The following is a 24585-nucleotide window of genomic DNA, read 5'->3' as shown; positions in this document are numbered from 1 at the left end:
TTCACCTTATGACATCCAGTGGAACAGTCACTTTACAATAGTGCATCTAAATCCTAAAGGGGGGGGGGTGAGAGGGAATACTTATTCTATCCTAGGTATTCCTTAAAGAGGTGGGGTTTCAGGTGTCTCCGGAAGGTGGTGATTGACTCCGCTGTCCTGGCGTCGTGAGGGAGTTTGTTCCACCATTGGGGGGCCAGAGCAGCGAACAGTTTTGACTGGGCTGAGCGGGAGCTGTACTTCCTCAGTGGTAGGGAGGTGTTTGGGTGTAGGGCCTGATCAGAGCCTGGAGGTACTGAGGTGCCGTTCCCCTCACAGCTCCGTAGGCAAGCACCATGGTCTTGTAGCGGATGCGAGCTTCAACTGGAAGCCAGTGGAGAGAACGGAGGAGCGGGGTGACGTGAGAGAACTTGGGAAGGTTGAACACCATGGTATTGGTATTATTTCACTGTAATAGCTACTGTAAATTGGACAGTGCAGTTAGCTTAACAAGAATTTAAGCTTGCTGCCAATATCAGACATGTCTAAGTCCAGGGAAATGTTCTTGTTACTTACAACCTCATGCTAATCGCATTAGCCTACGTTAGCTTAACCGTCCCGTGGAAAGAACACCGATCCCGAAGAAGATTTATTTTTCAGCTCATTTATTATTGAGTGAAAATCTTCTGTGTACATGCAAGGCGCACGTGGATCCAGCGCTCCGTAGGCTGCTGCATGTCTAGCCGATAGAGAGCATCCTGCCCCTGCTCTCCGCAGGTGTCCGGCCGGGCCAGACAGCACTCATAACACACACAAGGCTTTACCCTCACTCCCATATCTCTATGACTAATGTTTTCATCTGGCTGTGATTAAACTCTAATCTAGTTATGGCATAATTCATCTATTTAATCGTCTGATGCTGCTTGGCCGAGTTCTTTGAAATTTGTTAAACATTTTATTTGTGGCATCAAGTACCACCTGGCTGAACTTAATGAAAGAACACCTCAATGGTGGGGTGTCCAGTGAAGCAATGTGCATCATTACAACATCCATGTAAGCCAATACCCTAGTATCCGTTTAGGTGATAGGCCTAGACTTGTTTGAGAAAGCTTTGAATAAACGATGCATAGGCACATGTTACAAGAGAGAGATATTTGATAAAAGACACACCCTATTGCAATGGCAGACTACTAACGTCCGTCCTTGTCCATACACCGTTTAGATTTCCCGGGATACTCTGACTAACACGTGGCCGCAACGTCACATGGAAATCAGCACCTCGGACAGCGGCTTCTGCCAACGCGCAGCAAAACGGTGGAGCTTTTTCCTTTACCGATAGACGGAGGAAGGAATAATCATAAGAAAATGAGTCGACAACAACAATATAGATAAACACATATGTTTAAATTCGGCTAGCATGCATTTCCATGGCAGGATCCTCCAGTTATCAGATTTCGATGGAGGCACGTTTGCTGTCGGAAGCAAGTATTTCAGCGCAACCATGTAAATGAACGTCTTATTGTTATTAATTGAACTGGGGAAATTAGTTATTGGTAGTAAACGAAACCGTTATTTGATGGCAAAGTTTAACTGGCATAGCGAAGTAATCGCTTCGTTCGCCTATTCTGGGGGGTTCTTCACCGGCATCTTCGTTCTTCCTGGTTTGTGTTGTGCAGGAATCCTTGCAGAAAGAATAAAAAAGCAGCATGGAAATTCAATGGCAAAGTGATGTGCGTTTTTCTACACATTTTTGGTGTCTCGTCCGATTCTGTTTAAAATGCAAACACGTTGGATAGTAGTGTCTCTCGGACTTGTGTGGAGTGGGAACAGTGTGGACGTAGCCTATTCTCTATCTATCAGCCAGAAAAAAACACGGTAAGGAAACAGGGGAAGAGAAAAACGGTGATCTGATGGCTAGCATGCCATTGAGGGACAAACAAGAGAGATGATTGCCATCTCGTTTTAATTTCAACTGGCCTTTTTTTGTATGGACTAAACAGCCGAAAGCAACACCCCAAAATGACTCGGTGGAATTACTCATGCCATAGCATTAATATAATTTTATATTATACCTGAGACTCCAAAGCTCCTCTGAACCCCTCTCAATCCTGCTCCGCTCTCGTCTTGAAATAGAATATCACATTTTCGCTCAAAACCATGTTAAAGGTTCCCCTTAAATACAGCTCCCGTTAAATTCAAGCTTTGGCATTGTCCCATGAGTGACTGGGTCGAAAATGAACGTGAGGGGATTCCGTTTGATCTTATTGCTATTTGGATATGCTAATCGCTCACACAGAAAGCTATCATGATGGTTTTGTATTGGCATCCGTTGACTCCCGAAAAGAAACCGTCTCTGCCCATCCATTAAAATACTTCCGCATTGACTATCATAGGCTACACTTGGTAACAGAAAAAATGTATCAAGGAATGATACAATCTATTTACATTGTCATATTTGGATTTCTATTGACCAAGATTTGTGCCCGGCAGCCATACTTTTTATAGACACCTCTGATATTTTGTTTTGATACCATAGCTAGAGAAGGCTACTTGAAACAAATAGCCTCGCACTTGGCAATAATAATAATAATACTAACAAAGCCCCCTTTGGCTCCCAAATCATGCAAACTAAATGCCTGATTCATCCAACTCCCTTTATTGATACCTTCTATTTCACCCTACAGCTGCATTTTGCCTATGTGGGCTAGTTCATGATGTTTAAGTACCGGATCCGTATGTTTTTCAATGAACTGAAAGTGCTGGTTTTCATGCGGTCTGGCTCAAGACGGGAGACCGATTCAGACACAGACACAGACAGGCGAACGAGCAGCATGCGAGGGCTCGGGGTAGGAGGCTGCGGGTGGCCACGCTTCGACTGCTCTACTCGGGACGATGAGGAGGAGTACTATGGCACCGATCCCCGGCCGCGCAGCCTGGCATTCGAGGAGAAGGATCAGAAGCTCCAAACAGGCCTGGACGCGGTGTCGTTCACAAGCAGCTTGGACAGTGGCATGCGCTCGCCGCAGTGCCGGATCTGTTTCCAGGGCCCCGAACAGGTAGGCTCCCCTGTCCTCAACCGTAGCCTTGCATTTCACCTATCTATCCAAGTCTAGGCTACCCTCCCCCCTGCTCATTGTGACTACCCATTGTATCCAGGGTTATTTCTATAAGTTTCTTCAAGGCTTATAAGTTGGTACTTTGCATGTACTGTATTTCAGGTCTATACATAAGCACACACTGCAGGGAAGCTCAGGTATCCCTCTACTAGGCTATGGCAAACAAGCATGTCTTTTATCAGTTCAAAGATCAAACTGTTTGGATCAAGCCAACCTTTGTCTCCAAAGACCCCATATTGGCAGGGCCTCCCGAGTGGCTCTGCAGTCTAAGGCCCTGCATCTCAGTGCTAGAGCCATTACTACAGATCTGGGGTCATTCCCTGGCTGTGCCACAACCTGGCCGTGGCCGAGAGTCCCATTGGACAGGGCACAATTAACCTAGCGTCACCCATGTTAGGCGAGGGTTTGGCCGTGGAGGATTTACTTGGCTCATCTTGACTTCTAGTGGCGGGCCGGGTGTCTGCAGGCTGACCTGGATGCCAGTTGAACGGTGTTTCCTCTGACACATTGGTGCGGCTGGTTTCCGGGTTAAGCTGGCGGGTGTTAAGGAGCGCGGTTAGTCGAGTCATGTTTCGGAGGACACACGACTCCATCTTCTCCTCTTCCGAGCCCGTAGGGGAGTTTCAGCGATTAGACAAGATTGGGTTGGTAAAATATATATATTTTTAAATAATAATAATATGACATATTGGCTCCATACAGACTGTTACATTTTCCTGGAACCCAATAACTAAAACGGATACAAACCTTTTAACTTAATAAACTTTGTTGACGTGTTTCTGCATCATCATGTTCCAGCTGCAGCCAAAACAGACAGTGATACAGGTTCCTTCTATTGAGGAGTTTAAACAGGATTTTGGTTGAATTCATTGTGACCCTATTAGGATGCCAAAAGTCTAATTTCAGAAAGCAACACATAGAATATGGAAATGTCTCCAATGGGTAAAACATTGTTGTTTTGTTGCATACATTGTTCCATACACACATTGTTCCATACATTGTTCCAAACATACATCTTGTTCCATACATTATTCCATACACATGTTTTATGTAGTTTTATAGAAAGGAACAGTCTCTGTTGCAGCACCATGTCCCGTGATATTGGGATCCCCTTAGGGAATCAAATGAGACCGGACCTTTGAACACTTTTAATTAGGCTTGATGGTATCCTTTGAAAGGAGGCACGTGGGTCCATTAATAGAGTGGAGATGACAACATTGCATGGAGTTGATTTATAGGAGTGTCGTGATGGAGACTTACTGTGCAGGGAAATAAGAAATGAAGAGAGGACTGTGGTGTCTGCAAGACAAAAACCATGTAGCTAGGGTAATAGTGCCCTAACCTTATCACAAATCTACAGTCAAGTGTATTATTCCACCTCTGCACTGGGGAATGGTATTCCTTCCAAACCTCTAACTGTACATGTATATTAAACGGGTCACATTTTCTCATTTAACCGAAAGACTGCAGATAAAGAAGAGCTTAGGAAGTGGGTTTCGAATGGGAGGTCGAGGATTCTTTTATCCTAGATGATAATTCATTTTCAAAGTGTAGCAAGTATGGTTCTAAGAATATCCTTGAAACGGCTGGCTACAGCTCTATGTTATTTGCAGTGAGGTAATGGTGGTGGTGCGCGTGTATGGACCCAGGCTCTGCTGGTTGAAGAGTGCTGATCTGTAAGGCATTGGACTGCAGGCAGATTCTGACATTCATCCAACATCACTGGAGAGACATGCTCATGGAACCAAGTGTGCCCACAGTGGATTGTCTAGATGGACAACTCCCACATGCAATCCCAGGGTCTTAGCTGAAACACACCATGAACACTGTATTCCACTCCATTACATTAAAGATATAATCAACTTGAGTCCGTTAAATCTCATTCTTCCATCTACCTGTGTATTTGTTCTCTGAATAGAAACTATACAGAAAGTGGTCATTACCATATGGGTGAAAGAATCTGATCACCTTGTGCATGAATTCATATACACTGTTTTTTCACACTGGTCTAGTCAGAGAGGAATGTTGTAAGTCATGTCTGAGACCAGAGACAATAACAACCTTCCTGTCACCGTCAGGTGTTTCTGGAGCACTAACTCTGTGTAATTGTGCACATGTCAACGTGTGTGTGTGTGTGTGTGTGTGTGTGTGTGTGTGTGTGTGTGTGTCTCATTATGTAGTACATCCTAAATGATATGAACCAAGCAGAGAGCAAGATAATAAAGGGGCGATGATAAGAGATGGAGAAAGACAGTGGGGGAGGGGAAAGAGACAAAGGAGAGCGAGGGATAGAGGGGGAAGTGAGATGGACAGTTAGGTAAAGTGTAGTATGGTGGGAAAAGAACAATAGAGAGGGAAATGGGTGATGAGAAGAAAATGCAGATTTGAAGGATTTTGTTATCTCTAAAACCATATGGTTAATTGAGAACGTTCATTTGTACATGTACCTTTCTAGCTTTTGAGGTTTCATTATGATGATTCTATGTAAGCTATTCACAAAAAGGTTACTCTTTGGCTTTGATATTGGTACAGTTTGACATTTTCAATTTTCATACATCAGCCCTTCCTATAGCGAGGTTATATTCAACTTGATACACTTGAATGTCAGTTGTGTTTTCAATTCAGTCAATTCATAAGGTTACCTGGAACTCCAATTCCATTTCCAAATGTTTCTAATTGAATGCCATTGAGGAAAATATAAACTACCGTTCAAAAGTTTGGTGTCACTTAGAAATGTCCTTGTTTTTGAAAGAAAAGCACATTTTTGGTCCATTAAAATAACATCAAATTGATCAGAAATACAGTGTAGACATTGTTCATCTTGTAAATTACTATTTAAAAGAGGGGCGGGAGGCCCAGGTGCACAACTGAGCAAGAGGACAAGTACATTAGGGTGTCTAGTTTGAGAAACAGATTCCTCACAAATTATCAACTGACAGCTTCATTAAATAGTACCCGCAAAACACTAGTCTCAACGTCAACAGTGAAGAGGCGACTCTGGGAAGCTGGCCTTCTAGGCAGAGTTCCTCTCTCCAGTGTCTGTGTTCTTTTGCCTAGCTTAGTCTTTTCTATTTATTGGCCAGTCTGAGATGTCTTTTTCTTTGCAACTCTGCGTAGAAGGCCAGCATCCCGGAGTTGCCTTTTCACTGTTGACGTGAGTTTTATTGCTTCTTTAATCAGGACAATAGTTCTCAGCTGTGCTAACATAATTGCAAAATGGTTTTCTAATGATCAATTAGTCTTTTAAAATGCTAAACTTGGATTAGCTAACACACCGTGCCATTTGAACACAGGAGTGATGGTTGCTGATAATGTGCCTCTGTACACCTATGTATATTCCATAAAAAATTAGCCGTTTCCAGCTACAATAGTCACTTACAACATTAACAATGTCTACACTGTATTTCTGATCAGTTTGATGTTATTTTCATGGACAAAAACTTTTGAACGGTAGTGTACATTTCAGTTAATGGGGCAATTGAAATGGAATTGATCCCAACCTTAGTTATGGTCAGCCTTTTACCCAACATAGTGAGAGGTAACCGTTGGCCTTGAAACAACTTCATGAAAAAGCTAAGGATTTTGAGGAGCACAACATTAATCACATAGAGTGCAATAGCACTACACCTATATATTTGACCTTTATTTAACCAGGAAGGGCTCATTGAGATTAAAATCTATTTTTCAAGAGCGCCCTGGCCAAGATAGGCAGCACCAAGTCATTACAAAAAAAAAAATACAGACAGACAACATGAAAAACTACAAGTAATCTAGTAAAAAACATTAAATTCACAAGAGTATAAAAGAGCAAATTAAAAACATTGACAGGTCAGGGAATCAGCCTCAAAATCCTTCATCAGTGATTTAAAAACACCAATCGGGACAAGTTCTTCCAGTTTAAAAGTATTTTGTAAGGTGTTCCAAGACGATGGCGCAGAGTACATAAAAGCCCTTTTACCAAATTCAGTTCGGACATTTGGAACAGTTAGCAGGATAAAGTCAAGCGAACGAAGAGAGTACCCACCACATTTCTGAACAATAAAAATGCACAAATTAAAAAGGTAATAAGCCAAAAATGGCTTTGTAAATAAAAGTATACCAGTGACTGAGCCTACGATTGACTAGAGAAGGCCAGCCATCCCTGGTATGGAAAATGCAGTGGTGCGTAAGGGTTTTGCAGTTTAAATACATCTCAATGCTCCATGGTAAAGTGTCAATTGATCTCAAACACTGAGCGGAAGCATTCATTTATAAAATATCCCCATAGTCTAGTAAAGGCATAAATGTAGCTGATACTAGCCTCCTGGCTTCAAAAGAAAAACAGGTCTTATTCCTAAAATAAAATCCCTTTTCAGGATTCATTTTTTTGTAAGTTGTTGAATATGCAATTTAAAAGAGAGGTCGTCATCAATTAAAATTCCAAAATATTTATGAGGTTACAACCTCAATCTCCTTGCCCTGACAGGTGGTAATAGGTGAAAGGTTCAGAGTTTTTTTCTTGCATTAGAAAACACCATTAGTTTACTCAGTATTGAGGATAAGCTTCAATTGACACAAGGTATGTTGAACAGTATAAAAAGCAGTTTGCATATCACACTTCTATTACAGTTTCTCTATTCCTTCTCCTCATCGATTCTTCAGGTTAAGTGTCTCAACAGGTGATGGCCCGACCTCCGTGGCGCTTGCCATTTATCTTCCACAAACACAATTAGCCACCTCGTCAGGAGGTATCAAATATTCATGATCATTAGCAGGCCGTTCTCCAGCGGCTCGGTGATGGGGGTGACTCCCTGTTGACTCTGTCAACCTGAGATGGAGAGATGAACATGCTGTGTCACTGTGGGTCAACCAGCCCGGGCCTGTATTCACAAAGCGTCTCAGAGTAGAAAATTGGTTGTAAGTGGTGAGAATAGAGACATTTTACTCCTACTGTTATGGGTAAAAATAAAAGCTATGCATGAAGCCTCTTCAGTCATTAGAGTCACACCTAGTCTAAATATATTTTGGAGACCTCGTGAGCTGTCGTAACCAGTTAAGAGTTACCAGCAGGTGTCTTGATTAGGAAAATGCAGCGAGTCAGCGATTCCTGCGCCACATGCAATTGAATTGGAGTTGTTAAAATAATGTTTGAATATTTCTATGAGAACCATAAATAATCTAGTCCTACATGCATTGGTATCTCTTTTGCTTTGACAATGATTTCACACAAGGCCTATTTCACAGCATATGTACCTATAACTCCTACCCACTGGGCACAGAAGTCAGTTCACCATCTAGTTTTGGAGTCGTCAACTAACGTGAATTCAATGTGAAATCAACAAAAAATGTCACCTTGTCATTGGGTTTAGGTTAAACGTTGGGTAAAAATACGAAACGACCCTACGTTAATGACTTTTGTCAAATTCAAACAGTTTTCCAGGTTGATTCAACATCGTAACAATATATTATTGTTTTGTTGAAATCTATCACATGGAAACAACGTTGATTTAAACAGTTTTTGCCAAGTGGGTAGGCTATAATAAACACGTTTTTATTTTGATTATTTCATTACCTGCCTTCCATTAACATTGGCGTGACATTTTGATAACCATGTAAATCTCTCTCGAACAAGTTGAATATTACCAATATATTCACGTTTATTTACTCTCAGATTCAAACATGTTAATTAGCATCAAAGTAGAGACCATGCAAAACTAAAATCCCTGCAAGGCCAGCTCCTGCATGTCATCACTAACTGAAACCTTTGCTAACAGGTATTGTGTCAATTGAAAACATGCACAAGACAGATCACAGAAATGTCCATTTTAAGAAATGTAGCCAATTTATTACATTTACTAAATTTACATTTATAAATTATTACTACATTTAGCTAACATTAGATAGTTAATCGAGATATTCTGACCTTTGCCTCTATTGCCAGTCTTGTGCAGGTCATCATGGCATTTGTAGTTCTTTATTATAGCCACATTAGCAGTAAATTAGCATTTCATTTTGGGGGGGGTAAATACTTGCAAATATATTGATAAAAGTCACCTTGTCCTAGAGAGATTTACACAGTTATCAAAACGTCACACCAGGGTAAGCCTACATGAAAACAGTGTTTCTAAAATACCCCATGGGAAAATGAATGGTGGAAAAATTATTGGAACCATTTCCCTGTTTGACTGCTAGGTTTTATGGGTATTATGACTCATACTGTGGTACTCTATGTCATAATTGGTTCACCTGTCTCTCCATAACATCCCATTTACAAATAAATCATTGGTTACTTAGCTGTCTACATGATTTGATTTATAATGCATTATGCCCAAGGAGCAGATTGACTTACCCTTGAATTAGCCTATATAATGTTGCTGGTTCTTTTTGGACCCAGCTACTTCAGTCCTTGCCAATTGAACCATCAACTGCTGTGGATATTTATATGTCCTGAAACAAATCTGATTTATATTAAGTTGTTATGATGGGCACTCTGTGCGTGTTTTGAGGTTGGGAATCAAATTTGGTCCCACCCATGCTCAATACTCCATACTTCATCGCCCAAAACATCATTGTGACAGAGAGACAAAGATACAATCCAGCGAGCGATTGTTGGTTCCCAGGATATTCATAGGTTAATTCCAATAATGTTCATGACAGACACATTCCATTAATTGTTCAGGAATGTTTTCAGTACTCCGTGGAGACATTCTTTCAACATTCACTTTGTATTTGAAAATAATGTCTTGTCCATGTCTGTGATTGTTAGCTGTTAGCTGAGAATAAGTATTGATCAAGACTGAGATACACTTGGTTGCAGGATTCAAATACAATATAATGTTCATAGAATGAACTACAGAGACCAATAACACATCTCAATGTAGAAAACCAAATCTGAGCAATAGGGGTGAGAGAAATTAGTCGTACTATTTTGGATGAATTAGGATGTATCACAGTGGAAAGAATCACTGTGATTGAATGAAGGAAAATACCAAAGCACCAGCACTGACTGACTATGATTACTCCACAAACCGTGCCATCAGAAAGTGAGAGACTTTTTCCACATTTTGTTCTGTTACAACCAGAATTTAAAATGGATTAAATTTAGATTTTGTGGCCCTGGTCTGTACACAATACCCCATACTGTCAGTGGAATTCTGTTTGTAGAATTATTTTGGGCTCAGCTGGTAGAGCATGGTACTTGCAAGGCCAGGGTTGTGGGTTCGATTCCCACGAGGGGACCTGTAGTAAAAAGTATGAAAATGAATGCACTCACTAACTGTAAGTCGCTCTGGATAAGAGTGTCTGCTAAATTACTAAAATGTAAATGTAATAAAACAAATCATATCTAAAATGTCTTGAGTCAATAAGTATTCAGCCCCTTTGTTATGGCAAGCCTAAATAAGTTCAGTAGTAAAAATGTAAAGTATGTTCATGAAATGGACCGCATAAAAGCTCAAGAGTGTTTTGTGTGTGTAATTGTAAAATGTTTTTATCCGAAGTGGACACTGGGCACTGCATAATTTCAACATGGAAAATTGGGTAACATTTGGTTGAGACATTGATCAATGTGATTACAACCTATATTCACCCACTCAAAAAGACAGTTGAATTTCCAATGCTTTCAACCATCTAAAAGCACGACCAAATTCCAATGGAAAAACAATGTCTGACATTCTTTGGTTAAGTTGTCACACAAACATCTTATCACTCCACTTTCAACCATTTAAAACGCACAGCAAAATTCAAATGGGAACAAAATGTCAGATATTTTGTTAATTTATACAGTACAAAAGAGGAATGTGATATCACTGTGCTTCAACTAATTTAAAAAACAAATTACCTGGATTGCAGTTGAGATGACATTACAAATACATGGTGCAAGTGATCAATGCCGTTCAAGATTCTGCATAGATTATTACAGCGATTTTGAAGATCTCCACAGACCTGCGATGACCTATGCATGCTTTATATGATTACTGAAGAAGAAATGTATAGTTACAGTAACCTCAAAATGTGCTCATGGATGTGTTACTCATTTTAAGGTCAAAGGTTACATTCATTTGCAAGATCGTCTTAACTTTTATAAGGGCACAAGGCGAGACCCAAATGCAGACACAGGAGGCAGATGGTTGAGTTCCGATATTTATTATAACAAAAGGGGTAGGTAAAAACAGGTCGGGGACAGGCGAGAGTTCATAAACCAGGTCAGAGTCCAAACAGTACCAGGCGATAGGCTGGCTCGAGGTCAGGACAGGCAGGGGTTCAGTGATCAGGTTCGAGTCCAAACAGTAAAAGGGGATAGGCAGGCTCGAGGTCAGAACAGGCAGAGTCGTCAGGCAGGCGTGTTCGGCGTCAGGACAGGAAAGGGTCAAAACCAGGAGGTCTAGGGAAAAACCAGAGACTGGGAAAAATAGGAGCTAGGACAAACACTGGTTGACTTGGTAAAACAAGACAAACTGGCACAGAGAGACAGGAAACACAGGGAGAAATACACTGCTGATAATAAGCGACACCTGGAGGGGGTGGAGACAAGCACAAGGACAGGTGAAACAGATCAGGGCGTGACAACTTTAGGCTATTTACCGTATTACAAAAGTAAAATTGAATGGTGCTTGCATGTTAATGCAGCAAATAACAACATTTGAAGGAGATATATCTTCTGCTTGGATCGTTCCATCTGTGCCACTAACTTAGTCTGGCTTTAATTCTAGTTTGTCAACAAATTAATAATTGACATGTTGGATTCACATCTCCATCTCAACCTAAATCAAATCAAACTTTAAATCACTTTAAATTAAGTTTGAATTAGTCCTATTCTTTAACTTCGATATGTTGGATTCATGTTTCCATCTCAAACAAACATTTAAGTTATAGAATGGGAATACATCAAATCAGACTTTAAATACACTTTAAATAAAGTTTAATTTGATTTCTTCCTATTTAATTTAGATATTTGGTTGAGATGGAGATGAGAATCCAACATATAACTATTTTATTTGTAGACAAACTGGAATTAAAGCCAGACTAAGTCAGTAGCACAGATATAACTATCCAAGCAGAAGATACAGTTGAAAGCGGAAGTTTACATACACTTAGGTTGGAGTCATTAAAACTTGTTTTTCAACCACTCCACAAATATCTTGTTAACAAGCTATAGTTTTGGCAAGTCGGTTAGGACATCTACTTTGTGCATGACACAAGTCATTTTCCCAACAATTGTTTACAGACAGACTATTTCACTGTATCACAATTCCAGTGGGTCAGAAGTTTACATGCACAAGTTGACTGTGCCTTTAAACAGCTTGGAAATTCCAGAAAATCATGTCATGGCTATAGAAGCTTCTGATAGGCTAATTGACATCATCGGAGTCAATTGGAGGTGTACCTGTGGATGTATTTCAAGGCCTACCTTCAAACTCAGTACCTCTTTATTTGACATCATGGGAAAATCTAAATAAATCAGCCAAGACCTCTGGTTCATCCTTGGGAGCAATTTCCAAACGACTGAAGGTACCACGTCCATCTGTACAAACAATAGTATGCAAGTATAAACACCATGGGACTGTCATACCGCTCATGATGGAGATGCTTTCTGTCTCCTAGAAATGAACGCACTTTGGTGTGAAAAGTGCATGGACCTTTTAGAACAAATTCTTATTTTCAATGACAGCCTAGGAACAGTGGGTTTAGGCAATTCAGGGGCAGAACGACAGTTTTGTACATTGTCAGCTCAGGGATTTGAACTTGCAACCTTTCAGTTACTAGTCCAACACTAACCACGAGGCTACCCTGACGCCCCAGGCAAGGTAACCTTGTGAAGATGCTGGAAGAAACGGTTACAAAAGTATTTATATCCACAGTAAAACGAGTCCTATATCGACATAACCTGAAAGGCCGCTCAGCACGGAAGAAGCCACTGCTCCAAAACCTTCATTAAAAAAGCAGACTCCGGTTTGCAACTGCACATGGGGACAAAGATCGTACATTTTGGAGAAATGTCATCTGGTCTGATGAAACAAAAATACAACTGTTTGGCCATAATGACCATCATTATGTTTGGAGGAAAAAGGGGGAGGCTTGCAAGCCGAAGAACACCATCCCAACCGTGAAGCACGGGGGTGGCAGCATCATGTTGTGGGGGTGTTTTGCTGCAGGAAGGATTGGTGCACTTCACAAAATAGATGGCATCATGAGGGATATTGAAGCAACATCTCAAGACATCAGTCAGGAAGTTAAAGCTTGGTCGCAAATGGGTCTTCCAAATGGACAATGACCACAAGGATACATCCAAAGTTGTGGCAAAATGGCTTAAGGACAACAAAGTCAAGGTATTGGAGACCTCAATCCTATAGAGAATTTGTGGGCTGAACTGAAAAAGTGTGTGTGAGCAAGGAGGCCTATAAACCTGACTCAGTTACACCAGCTCTGCCAGGAGGAATGGGCCAAAATTCACCCAACTTATTGTGGGAATCTTGTGGAAGGCCACCCAAACAAAAACAATTTAAAGGCAATGCTACCAAATACTAATTGAGTGTATGTAAGCTTCTGACCCACTGGGAATGTGATGAAAGAAATGAAAGCTGAAATAAATGATTCCCTCTACTATTATTCTGACATTTCAAATTCTTAAAATAAAGTGGTGATCCTCACTGACCTGCTTTTTACTAGAGGTTAAATGTCAGGAATTGTGAAAAACTGTGTTTAAATGTATTGGGCTAAATTGTATGTAAACTTCCGACTTCAACTGTACATCTCCTTCAAATGTTGATATTTGGTTACGTCGACAACCAAACACTTCATTATCCATAAATATCATGACATTTTAAAATCAACCGGAGCTTGAAACCCTAGGCATACTATATGGTATATTGTTTGTTGAATTCTGGGTTGAATTCAAACAATTGGTGTTGATGACTTATACAGTATGCCTAGGGTTTCAAGCTTTGGTTGATTTAAAATGCCATGATATTTAGTGATATTGAATTGTGTTGCGGCCTGAATAGCATCATTGATCAAGTATTGTCACATTTCATTTGATCTGTTAAACCTACCCTTTGGAATTACTTTGATAACAACACAGAATCTATTTCGTTTTTAAGTGGAGATCTCTCAACAATCATTCTAACGATAGCATATTGGTAATAGTCAGTGACAAATAGCTAAGCGGGGCTTGGTTAAAACCTTGGATGCGAGAACATGGGGTAGCTGTAGTTTGGTCAATTCTCCAGTAGGAGGTGCTGCCCTACCTATTGTATTTTTAAAATTAAGATAGTGGATATAACCTTGAAAAACTATCATTGTTTTTAAGGTACAAATTAAAAATATTTTATACAAGGTCTGTCTATGTTGAAATGTGGTTACCATGAGGGAAAGGGGATACCTAGTCTGTTGCACAAGTGAATGCATTCAACCAAAATGTGTCTTCCTCATTTAACCCAACCCCTCTGATTCAGAGGCGCAGGGGGCTGCTTTAATCGACGTCATCAGCACCCGGGGAGCAGTTGTTGGGGGTTGACTGGCTTGCTCAAGGGCAGAACGGCAGATTTTTCCACCTTGCCATCTCTGAGATTCGAACAGTGACCTTTCTGTTACTGGCCCAACGCTCTTAACCGCCAGGTTACCTGCCACCCATGTGTGCAGATCAAATCATGTGGTTGAAATTTCACCCTCAAAATTTCAAATCCAATGCAGATTCTGCATCACAATACATTAAAACAATGTTGATTTATCCTGTTTGTGTCCAGTGGGATGCCATTGGCTTTCTGGATGGCCATGTCGGCAAACAGGCAGTGAGACATGTGCGCTGACTCACCGTCCACCCCTCCTTCCCGTCACCGTCCTCCCTTCCACTTCTCTCTCCTCTCCGTCCCTACAGCAGCCCTGTGGCTATCTGGAATCTGAGCACACAAAAACACATACATATACTCTCTCTCACACACACACACACAGAGAGAGAGAGAGAGTGTGAGAAAGGTAAACAATATGAGGGGGGAACGCAGCAGGCGAAAGGGAGAGAAAGAGGAGAAGGAAATGGGCAGTGGGGGACCATAAGGGCCTTCAGAGAAGGGTTAGGGTTATAATTGTTTTATTTTTTTAAGTATATGTTTAGTTCAAATTTTTATTTAATTCCCATCTTTTCAATAATATTTCAATAAAATTCGGATTTAATGTCTTCAGTTTGTTTTGGAAAGGAAAGGGTTAACATTGAAGAGAAAAAAATATCCAATCAAATCAAATCAAATTTATTTATATAGCCCTTCGTACATCAGCTGATATCTCAAAGTGCTGTACAGAAACCCAGCCTAAAACCCCAAACAGCAAACAATGCAGGTGTAAAAGCACGGTGGCTAGGAAAAACTCCCTAGAAAGGCCAAGACCTAGGAAGAAACCTAGAGAGGAACCGGGCTATGTGGGGTGGCCAGTCCTCTTCTGGCTGTGCCGGGTAGAGATTATAACAGAACATGACCAAGATGTTCAAATGTTCATAAATGACCAGCATGGTCAAATAATAATAAGGCAGAACAGTTGAAACTGGAGCAGCAGCACAGTCAGATGGACTGGGGACAGCAAGGAGCCATCATGTCAGGTAGTCCTGGGGCACGGTCCTAGGGCTCAGGTCCTCCGAGAGAGAGAAAGAAAGAGAGAATTAGAGAGAGCATATGTGGGGTGGCCAGTCCTCTTCTGGCTGTGCCAGGTGGAGATTATAACAGAACGTGGCCAAGATGTTCAAATGTTAATAAATGACCAGCATGGTTGAATAATAGTAAGGCAGAACAGTTGAAACTGGAGCAGGAGCATGGCCAGGTGGACTGGGGACAGCAAGGAGTCCTCATGTCAGGTAGTCCTGGGACATGGTCCTAGGGCCCAGGCCAGTTGAAACTGGAGCAGCAGCATGGCCAGGTGGACTGGGGACAGCAAGGAGTCATCATGTCAGGTAGTCCTGGGGCATGGTTCTAGGGCTCAGGTCCTCCGAGAGAGAGAAAGAAAGAGAGAAGGAGAGAATTAGAGAACGCACACTTAGATTTACACAGGACACCGAATAGGACAGGAGAAGTACTCCAGATAAACAAACTGACCCTAGCCCCCCGACACAAACTACTGCAGCATAAATACTGGAGGCTGAGACAGGAGGGGTCAGGAGACACTGTGGCCCCATCCGAGGACACCCCCGGACAGGGCCAAACAGGAAGGATATAACCCCACCCACTTTGCCAAAGCACAGCCCCCACACCACTAGAGGGAAATCTTCAACCACCAACTTACCAAGATTTTTATTTGGTGGTCTGGGGATAAAAATAAAGCTATCTAGCTTAGCTGTTGGCTAGGCCTTCGGAAGCTAGACAGGAGGCCTTTGCAATTCAACTGTATTGGAGCAGCATCCGCGAGTGAAAGTGGAATCAACCAATCACATTTTGACTTGCAATGGTTGAGACCGTAAAAGAAAAGAAAACATTGGAAACGGATGCCATCTCGAAAGCCTAGAGACACGTCTAACAATGGAAAGACATTTATTTAAAAAATGTATGTCAGTTGGGAGGAGACCATTCGAGCCAATGAGAGGGCAGATGTGTGTGAACAACAGGCACAACTCAAATATAACGTTTTTTATTTTTCAAGGATGTATTGTCATACTTATATCAGTACACTCATAGCAACCTAAACATTACGAAACTTTTATTCAATCTAATAAGCCATTACAATGTTTTTTACCAAATTCTCAGTAACCAGGTTTCCATCCAACCTTTTTATGCAAGTATCGCGGTATCGGGATACCCCCTGTATATAGCCTCATTATTGTTATTTTATTGTACTACTGTAACGGATGTGAAACGGTTAGCTAGTTAGCGGTGGTGCGCTGTTACATTGATACTGTTTTTACTTGAGTTTATTTGGTAAATATTTTCTTAACTCTTTCTTGAACTGCATTGTTGGTTAAGGGCTTGTAAGTAAACATTTCATGGTAAGGTCTACTACACCTGTTGTATTCGGCACATGTGACAAATAAAGTTAGATTTTTATTTGATTTGAATGTGTCAAAGACCTAACTGGGTCCAGCACCGCACAGTATGGCTTGTTATACACTACATGTATAAACAAAGTATGTGGACACCATTTCAAATTAGTGGAATCAGCCACACCTATTGCTGACAGGTGTATAAAATCGAGCACACAGCCATGCGATCTCCATAGACAAACATTGGCAGTAGAATGGCCTTACTGGAGAGCTCAGTGACTTTCAACGTGGCACCGTCATAGGATGGCACCATTCCAACAAGTCCGTTCATCAAATTTCTGCCCTGCTAGAGCTGCCCCGGTCAACTGTAAGTGCTGTTACTAGGAGCAACAACTGCTCAGCCGCGACGTGGTAGCCCACACAAGCTTACATTGTCTGTCCTCAGTTGCAACACTAACTGCCGAGTTCCAAACGGCCTCTGGAAGCAATATCAGCACAATAAATGTTAATGGGAAGCTTCATGAAATAGGTTTCCATGACCGTGCAGCCGCACACAAACCTAAGATCACCATGCGCAATGCCAAGCATCGGCCATTGGATTCTCGAGCAGTGGAAATGCGTTCTCTGGAGTGATGAATCAATCTTCACCATCTGGCAGTCCGATGGATGAATCGGAGTTTGGTGGATGCCAGGAGAACGCTACCTGCCCCAATGCATAGTGTCAACTGTAAAGTTTGATGGAGGAGGAATGATGGTCTGGGCTATTTTTCATGGTTCGGGCTAGGACCCTTAGTTCCAGTGAAGGGAAATCTTAATGTTACAGCATACAATGACATTCTAGACAATTCTGTGCTCCTAACTTTGTGGTAACAATTTGAGGAAGGCCCTTTCCTGTTTCAGCATGACAATGCCCCCTGTGCACAAAGCGAGGTCCATACAGAATTGTTTGTTGAGATCAGTGTGACAAAATCTGACTGGCCTGTACAGAGCCCTGACCTCAACTCCATCGAACACCTTTGGGATGAATTGGAATGCTGACTGCGACCCAGGCCTAATCGCCCAACATTAGTGCCTCACAGCAATGTTCCAACATCTAGTGGAAAGCCTTCCCAGAATGGAAGCTGTTAGATCAGCAAAGGGGAACCAACTCCATATTAATGCTCATGATTCTGGAATGAGATGTTCAACGAGCAGGTGTCCACATACTTTTGGCCATGTAGTGTATTGTTGTCAAAGACCTGACTGGGCCCAGCACCACATGGTATGCCTTGCTATATTGTTGTGTGCATGTTTGTGTACTGAGGAACATACTGAGGGACAAGAAAGCCACTTTCAATTTCATTATGTTGGGGACTTTCATGGTGTAATGTGAGTAACATTATATCTCTTGAGTGTGTCAACCTGGTGCCAATCATCTACAATTAATGTGGGGGCTATGTCAGGATTAGCAATGTCATCCTCTCCCAAATCATGTAAAGCTATACAGCTGTACATTCGCTCTCATTAACAACTTAAATCATGAAATGTGAGCTAAATAAATGTTCTGCATTCAACAACTTCCTTGTTCTTTGCCTGTGCTTGGGAAGTTACAGTACAGTATCCTGGTCTTATTATGTACCATAAAGCAAACTGTAATGACATTAATATGCCTCTTACTGTACTATACATACCTGCTTCCATCACACAAAACATCACTCACCTTTTATGCACAATCCCTGTACTCCATTTTGTAATTTGTTGTACTGGACTATCCTGGCAAATTTATACCATCTAATTACCATGGAAATGCTTGTCCTCTTCCATCCAGACTACCATAGTGAGTAATGTCCTAGACTAGATGGCAGGACTTAATGGAATAAACCACAAGATGGGGATAAGCCACCTGACCCTGACCTCTAACCTCAGCCAGTGGCTATACAACTTGACATTGATATTTATGTGGATCTCATGTTGAAGGGAATCAAGAATTTGGCAGATGTCCTATTTTAGATAGCAATCTAGGAATACTGCCAGATACCAAGGTGTACTCATGTGTGTCTCAAATGACTATTCAAACAACACCCTTAAGAAAACCCTGTACCCACAAGTGCCTCTAGAGATCCAGGTGCACACTTGTTTTTGAACATCCGTGTCAGCTTCACCAACGATTCAGTGCTTTGTGCCTGGTCTCAGGGATTGCAGGCTTTTGTAGCAACCCATTACTAATACACTTGATTCAACAAATCTATGAATCATCCACATCATGCTTAGCTGAATCAGGTATTTTAGTGCTGGTCTGGACCAAAAGTCTAGGATCAAAAGACCGGAGTAGTTGCCCATGCCTTCAGTAGATATTTAGAGAGATTTAACTGAAGCATATGTCTGTGTCCTGCAGGGGGAGTTGCTGAGCCCGTGTCGCTGTGACGGCTCTGTGCGCTGTACTCACCAGCCCTGCCTCATCCGCTGGATCAGCGAGAGAGGCTCCTGGAGTTGTGAGCTCTGCTACTTCAAGTACCAGGTCCTGGCCATCAGCACCAAGAACCCACTGCAGGTACAGGATCTGTTTGTGTGTACGCATGTGGGTGTAAGTGACTACAAGTGCTGCCCTATACCTCAGGGTTTCCATACCAAATCAAAGGTATTCTGTGAATGCTGAAACATAGCACTCCAATTCTTCCGAAAATACATACAAATGTAACAAAACACCTTTTCACGTCTTCCTGCCTGCAACTGCATGACATCAGTGCACAGATAATTATCTCCACCAAAAAGACACACATTGATCCACCTCTCCCTCCTTCCACCTCCCTCTTTCTCTCTCTACCACCCCTCTCTCTCCAGTGGCAAGCCATCTCTCTGACGGTGATAGAGAAGGTGCAGATAGCAGCCATCATCCTGGGTTCTCTGTTCCTTATCGCCAGCATCTCCTGGCTGGTGTGGTCGTCCCTCAGCCCTTCGGCCAAGTGGCAGCGCCAGGACCTGCTCTTCCAGATCTGCTATGGCATGTACGGCTTCATGGACATTGTGTGCATAGGTAAGCTAGAAGGTTCTATAACGTAGACCTCACTGATATACTATCAAAGATAATCATAAGCTTTTGTGATTGCAATTGCAGGTATGAGTAGAGTTGCATATGACAACAAAGGGGAATACCTACATGCTTGTCACGTTCGTCATATGAAGGAGACCAAGACGCAGTGTGGTATGCGTACATTCTCTTTAAAAGAATAAACACCGAACAAAATGACAACCGAACCGTGACGCTATACACTATAGTGCTGACAGGTAACTACACATAGACAAGATCCCACACCAGAAAGTGGGGAAAAAGGCCTGCCTAAATATGATCCCCAATCAGAGACAACGATAAACAGCTGTCTCTGATTGGGAACCATATCAGACCAACATAGACATACAAAAACCCTAGACATACAAAAACCTAGAGTACCCACCCTCGTCACACCCTGACCTAACCAAAATATATAGAAAACAGAGACATCTAAGGTCAGAGTGTGACAATGCTCCCAGAGTTTGAATGTAGGAAGGGTGGTTGAAACGTTCCAGTGTTACAGCACTAGGTCTAGGATCTAAACAGTTTACAGATATTCTACCTTTTCTTCATAAGCTTTTGTGATTGGTCTCCTGACAGTTACTATGTCTGACCTGAACTTTGACAAGGTGAAGCATCCTACAGTTTTTTAATTTCAGTGGTGCAGTTTTCACAAGTATGCGGTACATTTTCGCAACTCTTAGTACAAAACTCAAAAACAGTTCATCATAAAGGCATTTGCTTCAAAACTCAAAGCCCACTTTCAATTGACAAAGTAAAACACACAAAATCATAGTCACTTTTTCTCCAAACTTAATCAGTGTTTCATCTACTGTAGAAATACATGTTTTGTTAAACAACATTTTACTGTTACACAATCTGATCGCTCTTAATTGATGATCGCTTAAACGTTTGGTAAACCTAAAGATTCTAAATGTAAACCGGTTTGTCTACTACAGATTTTGAGAACTACATAATGAAAATGTATGTCTGCAATGTATAAACATAAAAGTATGATTAATACTCAAATGTACTACTACTATGATGACTGTTGTGATTTTATTTCACAGTACTTAAAAAAAAATCAGATATTGACAAGACCAGATATGTGCAACAAATCAAATTTTATTGGTTGCATAAACAATTTAGATGTTACAGAAGGTGCAGCGAAATGCTTGTTGTTCTAGCTCCTACAGTGCTGTAACTCAATTTCAATACAGTACTAATATGAAAATAATCCAGACAGTCCAAAACAAGAAATAAATGCATCCCTACGGCCAATACGCAGGGTAGGCAACCCTGGTACTGGAGTGCTGCAGGCACGGCATGTTTTTTATTTAACCGACCTGGAAGACCAGGTGTGTTGAATTTAGGCAATCACTGAACTGATTAATGAGCTCAGCTTGTCAAGTGTGGGGATCTAGTTGGAACAAAATAGTTCCTGCGAATCTTGCCCATCACCGGCAGCTAAAATCAAATCAAATGAGGTGTGTGTCACCCAACACTCTCTCTCCTCCTCCACTGAAGTAACGTATCTGCTCCTTGGTGCACCTTGGAAGGAACCACTTATTATGGAGAATAGGGGGGTACTTTTTTCCTGGTCCAGTCAGTGTGCCCCTTCCGCAAACTTCAGCTGACAGATCTTTTTATAAATAAATGTTATCAAATGTGGGCTTAAAAATTAACTTTAGTTATTAATTTAACATCTGAAAAATAAATAAAAACAGGACATATTTGAGGGGCCACGTGCCTAGCAACCTTGCACAATGAAAGGTTTTGAATGTAAGACTGGTTGCATTACAAGTGTTACCAGTTTGGTGTTTTGTAGTAAGAGTTTTGAAAATTCACCACAAAGCGATAAAGAAACGCTATTAACTATTGATCATTTTAACATTCATGGTCAGTTCTCCTTGAGTTGTCAGCTGTGTGTGTGTGTATAATTTAGTTAGTGAGAGCAATTTGTTTGTTTTGCTCGTTTCTGTTTGGGCTTTTATCTCACTTAGGTCGTAGTCTGTGTGACATGTAATGCTGAAAATGTACAGCCACTTCTCAAGAGCCTTGTACATCCAGACTGTTTAAATATTTACAGCATACTTGTGCAAAGGCAGCCGACAATAATGTCTGCCTTAAAGGTTTTTTTCCCCCAGAGTGTGTTCTTACTTTCTCTCCTGTCCTTCTCTTTCTCTGTGTCCTTTTATCTGTTTCCTTCTTTGTCTGGCTATTCACACTCTGCAATCTTTCACTTCTCTCCATCCATTTGCCTTCCTCCTCCATCAACCTATTTTCTATTCACTGTCTCTCTATCTCCTACCTCTTGTATCGCTCCTGCATCCCTCACGTTCATACCTGTCCTCTCTCTCTCTCTCTCCCTTTCTCTCTCTTACTTGCCCATGTCTGTCTGTCCATGTCTGTCTGGTTTTCTCTGTCCAGGTCTTATAATTCATGAAGGATCGTCTGTATACCGGATCTTTAAGCGCTGGCAGGCAGTGAACCAGCAGTGGAAAGTACTGAACTATGAGAAAGACAAGGACCTGGGCGACCCTGTCAGCTCCAGCAGCAAGGGTGGGGGGCGTGGGGGTCGAAACCCTCCCCACAGTTCAGCCGGGGCGGACAGGGGAGGCCTGACAGGCCAGCGTGTTAGGACTATTCTCAACCAGCACTGTGGCTACACCATCCTGCACATCCTCAGCCAGCTGAGGCCCAGCAATGCACGCATCAGCTCCACGACCAACCGTGAGGTGGTCATGAGGGTCACCACCGTATGAGACCGGACTCTGCGGGTGCGAGGGATTTGGACAACAGCCACCAACCCCCCTGATCCACCTCCTTAAAACCCCCAAATGACTCTCACCATTCGCCCCTGGCCTTACCCCCCCCCCCCCGCACTGAGTATCTCCCTAAGCCCAAAGTGTGGCGCAGTGAGAGTGAACATAAACACAACGGCATAGACGCAGAGATCCTGCTTCTGATAACCCTCCCATGAGACACGAGGGGAGGGAGAGCAGCACAGTTAGAGTGTTGTTGAAGTTACAGACACAGACTGTAGGACAAAACCATTAATAAAAAAAGACTAAAAGGAAATGGCTTCAATAAAAAAAATGGAAAAAAAGCTGGAAGGCTTTCTTTCGCCAGTATTGTCATTATTCCTGTTCTTCTATTTTCTGAAGAAAACCTCAAAGTATTGTTACTGATTTAGATTTTATAATCGAGAACGTGTTGAGGAAAAATGGCAAGGGACATTTTCTTACATCTGCCCCCCAAACCCATGCCACCAAAACCCATGCCACCAATTTTGACCCACATCTCCCCCTCCTCAACTCAACTCATCCCTGTATCCCCATACCCTCCCCTTTTCTCTTTCTTTTTCTCCACGGTGTCTGTGAAATACATTCCCTGTCCACCTGTAACACCTAAACTGTCCCTTTGGCGCAAAGCAGACATGGAACCCTCTAAAGGATACGTCCAAAAAAGTGCAATAAAACTATTTAAAGAGATATGACTGACACATCTGAATGAGATTCCAACATTACAATTCATCTTCTGCAATAAAGAAACCTGTACATGTCATGGTGAAACCCTGTGTGACGTCACAGTTTTATATTGTGCACAATATTTGGTATCAATAGTATATGTTGTCTTGTTTTCATCAGTTACTGTGTGAAGTTCTGAGATTTGTACCTTGGAATATTTGAATATGTTAAAGTTAACAATAGAAGGTAGGTAAGCATCAATAATTAGAGTTAATCGACAGGAACAGATTTAAATTTTTCTTTAATGGTTTGAATATAATATAAGCTAACCTCAGTCGACTGAAATTGACATGGAATTTAGCCCCATCTGCCAATGGGTGGTGTAAGGATTCAATTGCAGAATGGCGTGTATAATAATTTTGGCCTTTCACAACAGAAATTGTGTAGCTTTGTGAACCCACTATTACCATTTTCTGGATTCTGACTGTAGTTTACAGAATGCAGGAGAGTACAATGCTTATGTGTTAGAGTGGACTACTTACACCCTCATTGTTTGTGAAAAGTAATTATTTTCAATTCAGTAAATGCGGAGTAGGCCAACAGATGGCGACAAATGACCAATATAAAAGATTGATGGTCTTTGATGGTCTATGGGCAGCAATTCATGTTTTGGTATCTTTAAAACAGATTAAAACAGCCGCAATAAAAATAACATGCCCTTTAAGTTGAACCTTTTACTGCAGTGGGCTGAATCAGGGTCACACAGGTTACAACACCTCACACATGGTTCTGGGCTTAAAAATAGAAAACACCTGTACAATGTCAGATAAAGAGTTGAAATATATAAACATTTTGAATTTGCATCCCAATATTACACATTATATACATCACAGAAGACTGAAATATAACAAAATTGTTTGACATAGAAACACTGGATTTTTGTCAGGTTTTCTGAAATAATATTTATTAATTATTATTATTTATTAAATATTAATAACATAATTCCACGCATGAGGCCAAAAAGGGAGCGTTTGGTCATTGACTGCAGGAAAGGGCTACCGT

The 24585-nt window shown here is 41.5% G+C and overlaps 1 protein-coding gene across 1 annotated transcript; it reads left to right on the top strand.

Annotated features, from left to right (window-relative positions):
- The first annotated feature begins 1273 nt into the window (after positions 1–1273).
- LOC124003985 (E3 ubiquitin-protein ligase MARCHF9-like) lies at positions 1274–23606 on the top strand. The gene is made up of 4 exons (XM_046312699.1): positions 1274–3032; positions 19400–19555; positions 19846–20038; positions 22484–23606. Exons 1-4 carry the CDS (start codon positions 2688–2690, stop codon positions 22816–22818), a joined length of 1029 nt encoding a protein of 342 aa, XP_046168655.1. The 5' UTR covers positions 1274–2687; the 3' UTR covers positions 22819–23606.
- Positions 23607–24585: the final 979 nt, after the last annotated feature.

The sequence above is a fragment of the Oncorhynchus gorbuscha genome, linkage group LG18, assembly GCF_021184085.1.
Source record: "Oncorhynchus gorbuscha isolate QuinsamMale2020 ecotype Even-year linkage group LG18, OgorEven_v1.0, whole genome shotgun sequence".
NCBI lineage: Eukaryota > Metazoa > Chordata > Actinopteri > Salmoniformes > Salmonidae > Oncorhynchus > Oncorhynchus gorbuscha.
Note: the sequence above shows the minus strand (reverse complement) of the source record. Positions and strands in the feature narration are given on the sequence as shown.

Excerpts from the sequence above, each read along its gene's own strand:
- LOC124003985 (XM_046312699.1), top strand. The coding sequence starts at position 2,688 with ATGATGTTTAAGTACCGGATCCGTATGTTTTTCAATGAACTGAAAGTG. Across the intron at positions 19,556-19,845 it reads GCACCAAGAACCCACTGCAG|TGGCAAGCCATCTCTCTGAC; the intron begins GTACAGGATCTG and ends CTCTCTCTCCAG. Across the intron at positions 20,039-22,483 it reads CATGGACATTGTGTGCATAG|GTCTTATAATTCATGAAGGA; the intron begins GTAAGCTAGAAG and ends TTCTCTGTCCAG.